This window comes from Poecilia reticulata, chromosome 7, assembly GCF_904066995.2.
Source record: "Poecilia reticulata chromosome 7, P_reticulata-male-v2, whole genome shotgun sequence".
NCBI classification, from domain to species: domain Eukaryota; kingdom Metazoa; phylum Chordata; class Actinopteri; order Cyprinodontiformes; family Poeciliidae; genus Poecilia; species Poecilia reticulata.
This window is the reverse complement of record NC_088836.1, coordinates 31,708,794-31,722,160: the sequence shown is the minus strand read 5'-3', so window position 1 is coordinate 31,722,160 and position 13,367 is coordinate 31,708,794. Positions and strand designations below refer to the sequence as shown.

At 37.5% G+C, this 13,367-nt stretch overlaps 1 protein-coding gene across 2 annotated transcripts; it reads right to left on the bottom strand.

Annotated features, from left to right (window-relative positions):
* Window positions 1-763: 763 nt before the first annotated feature.
* Window positions 764-13,238, bottom strand: LOC103461906 (tripartite motif-containing protein 54-like). 2 transcript variants are annotated; one of them, XM_008404295.3, is made up of 12 exons: window positions 12,537-13,238; window positions 11,118-11,312; window positions 9,686-9,858; window positions 7,805-7,985; window positions 7,640-7,735; window positions 6,745-6,822; window positions 6,039-6,194; window positions 5,852-5,874; window positions 5,635-5,759; window positions 4,084-4,499; window positions 2,261-2,390; window positions 764-1,469 (listed from the first exon to the last, which is right to left on the bottom strand). In XM_008404295.3, exons 2-11 carry the CDS (start codon window positions 11,298-11,300, stop codon window positions 2,304-2,306), a joined length of 1,518 nt encoding a protein of 505 aa, XP_008402517.1. In that variant the 5' UTR covers window positions 11,301-11,312; window positions 12,537-13,238; the 3' UTR covers window positions 764-1,469; window positions 2,261-2,303. The 2 variants fall into 2 exon arrangements, with proteins under 2 accessions (XP_008402517.1, XP_081465457.1); XM_081609331.1 differs by having other exon boundaries at window positions 11,118-11,309.
* Between the last annotated feature and the right edge of the window lie 129 nt (window positions 13,239-13,367).

Genomic DNA, 13,367 nt, shown 5'->3' with positions numbered 1-13,367 from the left:
AAAATATGGTTGATAAAACCGAGTACTTTAATATTTAGAATACTTTAATTTGTTTGTTTTGAAAAGTGATGAAGATTTGATTTAACGTTGAGCTGGAAAAACATGTTGGTGTCATTTTCGTATTGCGGGCTGCATTTGGACAACCCTGATTTAAATGAATGTGCAGAAGAAGAACACAAAATATTTTGTAATCAAACTAAATAGAAAACGTTCAACTGAAAATATAAAGTTTTTCTTAAGACCTTTAAATTATTTTTTCTACTTCATTTAATTGAAATATTAAATGTTTTATTGCTCCACAGGTTAAAAATTAAATAATTTAGAATAAAGTTATTTTGTGTTTATGTGAAAAACATCTGGATGCCTGAATTTATTTTTGCCTCCTATTCTAAAAAATAAACAAACTACCACTCATTTGTTTTTCAAGCCATCAAAACGTACAAATTATTAGTCCTGGAATTTGAAAATAGAATAATTTTCCTAATTTTTGGTTTAAATGTGTGATTCTGGTAACAACTGAGAGAGCAGCTATTAAAAATAACTATAAAACCAAAAATAAGGTCATATTTAGAGAATTTATGTATTTTGCTACTTCTTAAGGCATTCAATTAAATTCAAAATACTTTATTGACCCCAATGTTAAATTAAATAAACCATGTGTTATGTTTTAAAATATTATGGATGAATTCAAGAAAAGAAAACAAAGATAAATCAGTGATTTATCTCCAGGAAGTCTCTGAAAAAACTTCACCTTTAGTACAAATTCAATCTAAAAACTTTTATTTCTCCTCTGAATTGGAAAGTTGTAAAAGTTTGTCCCTCCCAGATTATTTTCCATGCAGGAACTAAAATATTCTGACATACTGTCAAGTATAAATACTGCTTTTACTTATTTAAACATATGTGGCGACATGTCAATGCTTTTATTTTGAAAGCATGCCGCCCAAACCGGAAGCTGCAGCCTCCAGCCATTGCAGGACATTCGTTTCTAAAACTTTGCGTGGATTGATGACGTCAGAGACGTTTTAACTCATTCTGAGATTAGAAACGCGTGACTTTATGTTTTTACCCAAAAATCTACAAAAAAAAAAACGTTGTACACGATCAAATCTGCTCCAAATTTCTTCTACAGTCTCCATTCAGAAATTCAAGCTAGTAAAAAAAAAACAAAAAAAAAACTAAATGTACTGAGACACCCTCAGATTTTTACACCAAGACCAAAGTTTGGACCAAAACAAGAAACAATCTGCAGTTTGCAGCAAATCAAAACAGCTAAAATGATACAGAAAATAGCTTCCAGTGGGACTTTGGGTTTTAAAAATGATCATGAATGAAGCATAAGTGCCTCATTTTTCCAGTCCTGCTGCAGCTGAGAGACTCAGAAACTGGATCTACCAAGAACCGGGACCAGAGCCGAGGAGGAGGAGGATGAAGAGGAGAACCGGAGGAAGGACAGCTCTGGTATTTTTCTGAAAAAATAAATAAATAAATAAATAAATTTAAGCCATTCCTGCATGGTGTCAGGGCGATTACAAACATTAAAATTATTATTTTTTAATAGAAGATGCTGCAAAGCTCTGAATGTTTGTCTTAAGATGAGTTGTTTTATTATATTTCTATGGTAATGTTAAAATTACATTTTAATATTTAGATCTCAGGAAGCCAAAAAAATAAAAGCCCAACAGGAAGTCATAATTTAAACTTTCAAAAACACAACTATGAGATCCAGACATAACTTTGAGACACAAAGTCCTAATTTAGATTTTCTAAGTCATGATTATGAAATTTAAATCCCAATTGTTTTAAATTTATAATTATCATATTCAAAATCAAAATTGTCATATCCAGTCATAATTTTGAGATTTAAAGTAATAATTAAGAGATAGTAGTTCTGATGCCCTAAGTCATATTTATGACACCTAAAGTCATAATTTTGAGATTCTTATGAATAATTATGATTTAGTCATGATTATAAAATACAGAAACAGCCTGTATTAGAGTAACAGTCACAATTATTCAAATTAAAATTCAAAAATACTTTATTAAGCCCAAAGGGAAATTAAATTGACCCTAAAAGTCGACATTATTGCTTCAAAATCCGTAATTATGACTTCCTGTTGGGCTTTTATTAGTTTTTTTGCAGAAATCCTTCATGAATCCAACAGCCGCAGTCTGAAATGTTAACTGTAGTTGCGTGATTTAACCACAGGGTGTCAGTAAAGGGCAATGAAACCGCAAAAGAAGAGCAGCGCGATCTGACCTGCGTGGAGGCGCCGATTCATGTCCGTCTCTCTCTTCCGGGTTCATAAGTACATAAAACAGCCGATGTAGGACCAGAACCTCAGCAGGATGACCAGTAAGGCCAAAAGATAGAAGACCAGTGTGACAATCTGGAGGGACAACAGGAAGGAGGCGTTATCAAAGCTCCAGCCCACCCAAAGCGAATTATGACGATGCGAGCTTGACTGCAACGGCGTATTAAAGCCACTGAAGATAGAAAAAAAAAGAAAAGAAATTAACTTATGCGAAAAAACAAGGACATTTTTAGATTAATCTGAAAAAAAATCTAGAAAAAACTGAATTTTCTGAGTTTGAAAATTTGCAAGGACATTTTTTTTTTATTTTATTTTTCTACTTTATTTCAAAATTTCTAGAAAAAAAGGAAGTTCCTGAGTTTGCACAGTTGAAAATTTGAGGGAAAAAACAATTTTTTATAACAATTAAGTAACTATGTTCCCTTCAGTTGTTACAAAAATGCTATATAGGTCAAATATGACTTAAAATAAATTTGACTGTAAATTAAAGCTTTGAAATTGGACCTCTGTCTCTTTAAAAACTCCAGCTCTTTCTGTAGCTCCGCCTTCAGGAAGTCGTCCCAACATGGCTCCTCTGTTAACCCTTTAACGTTTTTACCAGCTTCTTACTGAGCAGTACTGAGCTCAGCAGTTCCGCCAGGTGTTTGCTAATTGCTGCTAGCTAGTCTGAAGGACAGGCGTTTTACGCAATTGAGCTGTTGCCATGGAGATTAAAGGATTTTTCAAATATGAATGAAAGAATGAAAGCAACACTCCAGGTTTGTTTTTGTCGAGGGAAAAACATTATAACGTGATAGAAACCTAAAACAAGTCGATTTTACATCACACTGCACCTTTAAGAAGTACTTACCAAACACAGAGACAGCTGCTTATCACTACTTTTACAGTTTGTTGGGACGTTTTATCAAATCATGATTTGATTTGGGCCAAAATTAGAATTATTTTTCCATCCCTGGTTTACAGAGCACAAAGTTGCAGGAGGTTTCAGACGGTTCCTCCAGATTCAGGTTTAAGAAACAGCCGAGATGTGCTGCAGGGGAATCCCCCCCGTGGCACATCACCTGCTCTGAAATGTTACCCTTTGGCAGGGTTTCCCAGAATGCAGCACTAGCGCTAATGCTATGCTAACAGCTTTGAACTCCGTCACCTGAAGGAAAGCTCCGTCTGTCCCTCAGAAGGAGGGCAGTTCAACTTAATATCAACTCAGCGTAGGGCTGGTCTGCTGATTATTTTTTTGGTTAACCAATAAGTACTTTGAAGGTAAAAGGTGCTTAATAGTATACTTTTTTTTTTTTTTTTTTTTTTACAGAATTTGAACCAGGTGAAGCTAAAACTGCTGCTTGAGTAACTCTGGCCAGAACAGATTTCTTTCTTTCACCTTAAGTTCAAAATGCTTGTATTTTTATACATTTTTGGCTTTTTTCTGTTGTTTTTCTTTCACATCACACGAGCCACATGATGAACAACAGGATGTTACTACTGGAGGAAACGACGAAGAAGACGACAGGAAGTAGTAGGAGGATGATGGTGCGGCGTGTTTTTTATTAAACAAACTTCACTTGTGAGTTTGATTCTGTTTCTAATTTAGTTTAAAAAAACGCAATTGCAAAACTAATGATTTTCGACATATTGGCAACGTTTTGAAAACATTTAATGGAAACACAGCCACTGTTCAACAGACTTCTGACTGGAGGAGCCACACCAGGACTGGTGCGGTTCGGGCCGGTTCTATAACAGAATAATACCAGAACCGGACCTGATGCCCTACCTGCTGAGTGTTCATCCCCTCCCGGTCTTTCCTGAAGCTTTCCTCTCTCACAGGCTGCCGTGCCTCGGCCCCAACCCGCTCCACCTTTCTCTCCACCCTAACCTGACCCGGTCCAACGTCACCGGAACCTGGACCTTCGGTTTCCGGCTGCAAACGTTCTCCAGCAGACTCTAAAGAACCGGCCGCCGGGCCAGGAGCTGCAGGCTCTGGGTCAGCTCCCAGTTCATCAAGCTGTAATGGTTCCACTGGTGGAGAGATGGGAGGTGGAAGTGGCTCTTCAGCCGGTTCTCCCAAAGCATGACGGTCCGGGATTAACGGCTCCTGGCATAGTTCTGGTTCTGTGTTCTGGATTAAAGGTCCTTTGGGTTCTTCTGGATCTGGACTGACTTCTGGTTCTTCACAAATGTCTTCTACAACTAGTAAAGAGAAAACACACAATAATCAGTGGCTCTTTGAATACATCTCTATGAAATCCGAATGTTATTTGGTGAAGTTTCTTGTAACTTGTGAAGTGATGACGGAGTCTGTAGATTAAATATTTTTATATTTTTAATCTACATATTATTAATTTTAATTTTTATGAAAATTCTCTTAGTGGTGTAATTTTTTTATTTAATTTGAGATATTTAATCTGAGCAACAACAAAATCTTTAATACAGGAACAAAACCTGCCTGCTAGCCTTAAGCTAGGTACGTGTGTAAATGTAGCATTGCTATCTTACTAGCATCACTCCCGGCTTGTTGCAAGTCAGTAAACCAGTGGGATTTGCTACAGTTTTTGTTCATGAACAAGCTAACAAACGCTAGCTGTGCATGCTAACAGCTACAGTTTTTGTTCATGAACAAGCTAACAAACGCTAGCTGTGCATGCTAACAGCTACAGTTTTTGTTCAATGTACAGCTAACCAATGTTAGCTGTACATGCTAACAGCTACAGTTTTTGTTCATGAACAAGCTAACAAACGTTAGCTGTGCATGCTAACAGCTACAGTTTTTGTTCATGAACAAGCTAACAAACGTTAGCTGTGCATGCTAACAGCTACAGTTTTTGTTCATGAACAAGCTAACAAACGTTAGCTGTGCTTGCTAATAGCTACAGTTTTTGTTCATGAACAAGCTAACAAACGTTAGCTGTACATGCTAACAGCTACAGTTTTTGTTCATGAACAAGCTAACAAACGTTAGCTGTGCTTGCTAATAGCTACAGTTTTTGTTCATGAACAAGCTAACAAACGTTAGCTGTACATGCTAACAGCTTCATGCTTTGCTCAGCTTGGTTGTTCTTTCAGTGTCCAGACAGTAGAGAAACAGTATAAAATATCAGTAAATATTGATTATTGGCTATTACAGAAATATTAATAATGGATACTAATATCAGCCAGTAATATTTAAAAAAGTTTTTAAGTATGTTTTTGAAGATGAAATATTTTTTTATGACATTAACTATCATATTTCTCCTTGATTTTTTTCCCTAAGAAAAATATTGTTATTCTTACACTCAGAAAATAATAATTTTCTTTTTTTTTCTTCCCATTTTGTTTTCTTGCTCACCTTTGTCAAAGTCAATGCTCCTCAGCATTTCTTCCTGTTTGCTAAAATTAAACCTGTAGAGACTCAGACTGTCATAGCCTGGTTTCAGAGTCTCGGATGGACCGGCGCCGGACGCTGCAATCACTCTGCAGAGGAAGAGGAAGATGAAGAGGAGAGGAAACATCGTACAGAGGGAAAAAATAACGAGGTGAAGCTTTCTTTGGTTTCTAATACTTACTTAGAGATCAATTCTTTTGAATTCTAAGAATAGGATAAAAACAATAAAAGAAATTATAGAAAATGTGTAATAATTCAGATTAATCATGACAAGAACAGGAAAAAAAAGCTAAATAACACTAAATAATAAAAAAAAACATTTAACGGTGACAGTCTGTGCTGGTTTCACCTGCACAGGTGTGACCCACCTGAACAAACTCAGCCATGTCAAGCTCCTCCATGCTGCTCTCCACGCTTGACAACAGCTTCCTGTTGGCCTCCATGCTGTCGCCATAGCAACGCATCAGCATCTGGGTGTGGTTTACCTTCTCGTCTTCTTCAGAGCGGATTTGTTGTGTCATAACCTTCAGGAATCGTAAGAATCAAAGAAGAAGAAGAAGAAGAAGAAACATTTATTTCATTTAATTGAAAGCACAAACACAGTTTCACTGCAAAAAAAAAAAAAACACAAAACCTTACAGAGTATTTTTGGTCTCGTTTCTAGTACAAATATCTTAATATTCTTGAAATAATACAAAATTAACAGAAGCAACTTTTCAGCGAGATCCATAATAAGTCAATAATTCCTTAATGTTGATGAAAAAAAGAACTAGTTTCATTGGCAGATTTACTTACAGAATCAACTGGCCCTGCACCGTTGCCTAGCAACACCTGCCTAGCCCAGCCCGTTACCTAGCAACCCACTAGAAACTAGGCCGAAACTACTTGGTAAGATTTCGCGTTTTTGCACTGTAAGAACAAAATTATTCATAGATATTTTAGAGTATGTATTGATATAAACCAACTGTCAGCCAGTGAGTGTTTTGTAATGATAAACATAGGTGGCGCTAACACAGAAACAAACGTCAAGTTGCATAAAAGTGACGACAATCGGATAAAAACACCGATTCCAACCTTCCGTCTTTCCTCCAGGATGGAAAACATGCTGCTGAACTTGTCACACACGTTCTGTTTCTGGGTCTTGAAGCTCTCCTGCACACAATAAATATATAAATCTGGGAATTAAGAGGAAATTTCATCCTTTATTAAAAGTACAAAAACAAGTTAGTTAGTTTTTAATCAAATCTAAGTGTGTTTTCACTTCTGATAGTCCAGTAGATCTGGTCTGACTGGGAACCAGAACTGAAATATTTGTTACATTTCCTGAGTCAAACCAACCAAACCGTTTGAGCAACCTGTTCCCTACTTTGCCTGTGGGGGCGCTGCACCACAAATCACTGAAGGAAACAGCACAAAAACCTGTGAAGAAGATGCTGAGCGCCACTTCCTTCTTCACAAATTGTAAACAAACATGGAGTGGCGTCAGATTTTAGCAGTTGGAGGATTTCCTTTTTGTCTTGAAAATTTTGAAAAGTTGAAAATTTTCAAAAATTTGCAAGAGAAAACGCAGAAATTTCCAACTTTTGGAATTCTTCTCAGTTTCAAAAGTTGAAAATTTGCCACGTTTGTAAATTTCAATGTTAGGGAAGGTTTTTTTCAGAGGAAATTCGTGAGATTAATCTCAAAACTTTTGAATTTTTCCCAGCATTTTTTAAACTTTTGAAACTGAGAAAAAAAATCTTAGTTTTTTTAGAAATATTTCTGAGATTATTCTCAAAATTTCAGGGTTTTTAGGCAGGAATTTACTCCTCCATTGTTTTTCCTACCTGCAATTGCCCTAATACACTGTGTTAGTTTAGAGTTACCTTTGATTAACAATAATTGGAACATTGATCAACATATTTGATGATGGCGTCTGACAGAATGTGATGTTTCTTGCTTGTTTTATGATGTAAAGCCCTTTGAATACCTCCACGGCTCTACAGGTGTCTTCTGTGTCACTGACCAGAGCCTGGACTCTGTCTCTAAACTCCCCAAGAGAACTGATGCCTTCGCTCAGCTCATCCTGCAAAACAAAACATTTATTTTAGCGACGTGGGGCTTGAAATGCGTCCAACATGGCGGCTCGGTCCACCTTCTTCTGCTGGTGGACGTCCGTCAGAGGAGCCACCCGGCAGTTCTGATGCGCCCCGAAGACTTTACAGAAAGAGCAGGTGGGAAGCTGGCAGGTGAGGCAGTAGATGTTCAACTTTTCACCTTCATGATCAGAACAGGTCGCCTCAGCAGGAGGAAGAGGAGGAGGAAGAGGAGGCGGGCTGGAGAGGAAGATACAACACGTTCAGTCACTTTCCTTCATAGGCTGCGTTCACACTGCGACGGAAACCACAGGCGGGTAGAAAACCCACATATTTTACTCAAGTAAAAGAAAAAAGGATTTGGTAAAAAGTCTGCTCGTGTACTGAGGAACTGATTAAATGATCAATATTCAAAAAATATACAATCAGATGGACCAAAATATAAGGTTACGTGGAAAATTTGGTATTTTAAGGACCAAAATGACAACAATTCATAAAAATAACAAAAAAACAAAATCAGTTGAAATATATATATTTTTTCCAAATCAGTTTCTTTCAATAAAAAACTTGTTAAACTAAAACAAAACAAAAAAACTGTAGGTGTGTCTGGTGAAGTTTTGGTTAAAACATGTTTGTTTCATTCAGTGGGTAGAAAATCCAGACATTTTACTCCAATAAAAGTAGAATTACTTCATGATAAAATTACTGCAGTAAAAGTAAACAGTACAGTGTAGTAAAAATTCACCTAAAAGTCAATTTTTTTCAAAACAATTTACTCGAGTAAATGTAGCTAGTTACTACCCAGCTCTTACTAAATCTGAATTTTTGTTATTTTGTCTTAATGCGACATGTATCTGATCTTTTCATGACAGTCTGAACAACGCAGGTCAGATTTTTTAGAAATCAGGCTACTTTTTATCCGATACATATCCGATCTTTTCAAATGTGACCCGAGTCTGGGTGCGTTCACACTGCAGCCTGAAGTGACTCAATTCCGATTTTTTGTCAAATCGGATTTGTTTCGCCGGGGCCGTTCACACTGCCAGTAAATGCTTCCTGTATGTGTTCTGCAGTGTGAACGGGCAAACGACCTGAAAGTGTCCTGCATGCGCACAAGAGGGCGCCACAGCGTCAGCGCTCTCAGTGTTCTGCCAACCGTCATAAAAAGAAGAAGAAGAGCTCAGTGTTTGCGGAAGTAAACATGGAGGCTAACGGTGGAGCTTAGCTTACATATTGGAAGTTGTTGTCCAACCGGAGCAGCAAATTAACAACTTAATCCTCATTATAGTCCATCATGGTTGTTGTTTTTCTTCCCGCTTGCGCGTATCAGGACACAGAATAGTGAGATTTGTTGAGAATCAGTGACGTTCAGTTCGGATGAATGCGGCCTGAACGTTATGGTCGCATTTGAGTCGGATACGTATCGGATATGGGTCACATTCTAAAAAGAATCCGACCTGAGCTGTTCACACTGCCATGAAAAGATCAGATACAGGTCACATTATGTCAAAAAAATCGGAATTGTGTCACTTCAGGCTGCAGTGTAAACGCACCCAGTAAGCCCAGGCCTCCTTCAGCCTATCTGAACGTCATTGATACTCGACATACGTCACTAATCTGCGTCCTGATAGGCGCAACAAGCGGGAAGAAAAACAACAACCATGGCGGAGAGGATTAAGTTGCTGCCTCCGGTGGAAAACAATTTCAAAATCGTAAGACATGGTACACCATTAGCATCTATGTTTGCTTCCGCAAACACGGAGCATTTCTTCTTTTTTATGGCGGCTGACAAAACAGTGAGCACGCTCTGTGAGTGACGTTATTGCGCCCTCTACTGCGCATGCGGACGATCACATACTAGTGAAAAGAAAAGAAAAAAAAGTGATATGTGTCACGTAGCCCAGAGTTTTTTGCTGTTATTTTTAGTGGCTTCCTTCCACCTTGGTATTTGGTTGAGCTCCTGTTTGTAGATATCGATGATGTTTTCGACCAGCAGATTCCTCTGCAGGCCGTAGACGCCGTGGCGATCCAGCACCACGTCGTGTCTGCAGGTCGGACAGCGGAAACGGCCGCTGTTCACCAGCATCGTGGTTCTGGCGTGGAACAAAGATGGCTGCACACAGAAAACAAAACAAAAAGAAATGTTTAAAATGATGCTGAAATGTTTGGTCAAGAAATTAATACAGGCTGCTGTTTGTAAAAATTAACAATAATTGGGATTATTTAGCCGATTGTTGAAAAAACTAATCAGTAAATGGCACCATTTCAAACTATACTAAGCTTACCAAATAAGCTCAGAGCTAATTAGCTGGGAGCTAAATATGAAGCTCAAAACTATTTAGTTAGTTAGCAAGTTGTTAACTAAATGTTTAGCTAGTAACTAAATATTTGATTAACAAGCTAAATAGTTAGTCTACTCACTAAATATTTAACTAAAGTTCCAAACTACATATTTAGTTCACAAAATAAATTCAGAGTTGCTTACTTCATAGCTAAATATTTAGTTAGCAAGGTAAATATTTTTATTTCAAACTAAACATTCAGTTTACAAACTAATTGGATTGGAGTTAACTATTTACTTTACCAACTAAATAATCCCCTTGTAACTGAATATTTAGTTTACAAACCAAGTAAATCGTCTGTAGTTTAACATTTATTTACAGACTAAATAGTTAATTTATAATTAAATATTTAGCTTTGTAACTATGTACTCAGTTCACAAACTAAACCCTTAGTTTAAAATTAAAGGTTTAGTTCAAATCACTGTTTACTTCTGTTTCCAATAAGTTTAAAGGAAGATTTTCATCCAGTTTACTAACTAAATAATTAGTCTGGAATTAAATATCTATTAACAAACGAAGAAAAATAAGTTTGTCATTAAATATTTAGTTTACAAATGAAGTAATTGGAGATATTTGGTTAAAAACAATAATTTGATCAGAGTTAAATGCCTCGCTTTCAAACTATACATTTTACAAACTAAACTTTCAGTTTACAGTTTAGTTTGTAAACCAATAAGTTTCAAGAGCCACTTGAAACCAAGTTCAGAAACTAAATATTTAGTTTGTAAACTGCATATTTAGCTTTTTAATTAAAACCACGACAAATATGACTTTGACAAACTAACTTGTTTTCTTTCTTCTCCTGTTTTGCAGTAAACATTGAGTTTGGATTCATTTTGGGTTGGAACAACAGCGGCTCATCCAGGTGACGGCAGCTGGTTCTGCTGCTTCCATCACACCAGTTCATACCAGTTAACCACCATCATGTCCCAGTTTAGACTCAGATAATCCAAACACACCCTGAATGTGTGTGTGTGTGTGTGTGTGTGTTATTCCTGCTATGCGGCGCAGAAACAGCGGCGTGTCTGACCTGATAAAGCTCGTTGGCGCATTTCCTGCACAGGTTGTGTTGACACGGCAGGATGACGACCGGCTTGCTGAAGATGTCGGCGCAGATCGGACACATCAGCTGCTTCTCCAGCGACGCCAGCGCCGCCTCGCGCTCTGCGCCCTGGCTGCTCTGGAGGCAGCTGAGGTCGGCCGACAGAGACATGGCAACCGGCTGCTGAGGACAGGAAGTTCAGCTTATTGGTGGTCAATCAGAGCAGCACATGAAGAAGCTGCTAAACCTTCTCTCTTTTGGTTGATTTGCAGAAATGCTCTCTGAGAAGTCAGGAAAATTGCTCAAAAAATTACACAATATCACCATGTTGTTCATTCATTTATTAACTTCACAGTTTCAAACTAAATATTTTGCTACGATTTAAATATTTACATACAAATATTTAGTTAGGAATCCAAGGTTAATATTTAGTTAGTAAAATATTTAGAATACCAATTAAATATTTAGTTAGCAAACTATATATTCAGTTTACAAACTAAATATATAGCAAGTTACATAATTAGTTTTAAGCTAAATATCTAATTTAAAGCAAAATAGTTAACAAGCTAAATATTTAGCTACGGTATATAGTTAGTTTAGCAACTAAATATTTAGCTCCAAGTTAAATATTTAACAAGCAAACTAAATGTTTAGTTTTAAGCAAAATATACAACTTTTTAGCTAAATGTTTAGTTTGAAACTAAATATTTATCTTGATAACTAAATAATTAGTTTGATGCTAGATATTTAGTTTGCTATGTAAATGTTCATTTGAATCTAAATATTTAGTTTTGACCTACATATTTGGGCTGGTAGCTAAATACTTTGAATATTTTGTGAATAGTTGAGCAACTAAACATTTAGCACTAAGCTAAGTAGTTGTTTAGCTAGTTAAATATTTAGATTTTCAACTAAATATTTTAATTTCTAGTTAAATATTTAGTTTGAACTGGTGAATTTATAAATAACATGACTTGAACCCCATTTTATTTTCGTATAAAGCTAAATAACCTAAATTATTGCTGTTAGTTTTCGTAACGCCGGGTTGTTCCTTACAGTTTGATAACGTCAGAAGTTACATATTTTGAGCATCTTTTTGTTACAAAAGGTTAGAGAAAAATCAAACAACATGAAAACATTAAAAGGAGATAAAAGGTGGGCCTACGTTTTAACTTTTTATTCTTGTTTTTGTTGCACTTTTGCGAAAGCAGCTGGACTTTAAGCAGCTAAAGGTGAAGCTCGACGGAGATCTTTTGGCTCTGCAGGTTAGTGGGTCACTCAGTTGTGTTGCCGCCCAGAATAGACGGAGCAAAAGTTCAACGAGGGCCGTTTGGTCAGCGTGAAACCAAACGGAGACAGAAACCTGCCCGGTTCCCACCTGAGCCCGGTTCTGAGCCCAGTTCCTACCTGAGGCCGGTTCTGAGCCCGGTTCTCTTCCTGGGTCCGGTTCTGAGCCTGGTTCTCTTCCTGGGTCCGGTTCTTCCTCCTCTTCCTCCACAGCTTTGCTGCTCAGCCGCAGCCTGTTCAGGAGCGCAGCAGCAGCAGAACCACGATGCACACACGGGTTCGGACTGGTGTGTGTTGGAGTCAGGTTTCGGCTCCACACACACACACACACACACACACACACACACACACACACACACACACACACACACACACACACACACACACACCATATGAGGAGACGGCTGGTATGTGGACAGATTAAGACCCTGCCATGCTGAGCTCCGTCTTCTGTTACACCCTTAACGTCCTGCGAAAAGGTGCTAAATATGAATAATTATCATATTTGCCAAAGCAAACGGCTGATTTTGCAATAAGTAAAACGTACTTTATGTTAAAGTTTTGCAGAAGAAATAACTCATCATGCAAAGAATTCATTTTTCTGGTGTTGACATGAACAAAAGGGGAAACAGCGGCAGCATCGACAGAAAATAAAAAGTTAAATTCTGTCCAAAAGCTCAAACCTTTAGTCTCAGAAATGTTCAAAAAACCTGCTTCAAAAGTCACAATGTGCTAGCAATGTTTTTCTGGAAAATTTCTGACATTTTTCCAGAAAAGGTTTGACTTTTCCATCCATCCATCCATCCATCCATCCATCCATCCATCCATCCATCCATCCATCCATCCATCCATCCATCCATCCATCCCTCCATCCATCCATCCATCCCTCCATCGCTGCTGGCGCCGATCTCCAGCTAACGAGGCGAGAGACTTTTGACTCTCTTGAGATTC

Coding starts and splice junctions, on each gene's coding strand:
- LOC103461906 (XM_008404295.3), bottom strand. CDS start 11,300: ATGTCTCTGTCGGCCGACCTCAGCTGCCTCCAGAGCAGCCAGGGCGCA. Junction 5,760..5,851: donor TCAAAAGAATTGATCTCTAA/GTAAGTATTAGA, acceptor CTTCCTCTGCAG/AGTGATTGCAGCGTCCGGCG. Junction 2,391..4,083: donor AGGGGATGAACACTCAGCAG/GTAGGGCATCAG, acceptor TTGTCCCTCCAG/ATTGTCACACTGGTCTTCTA.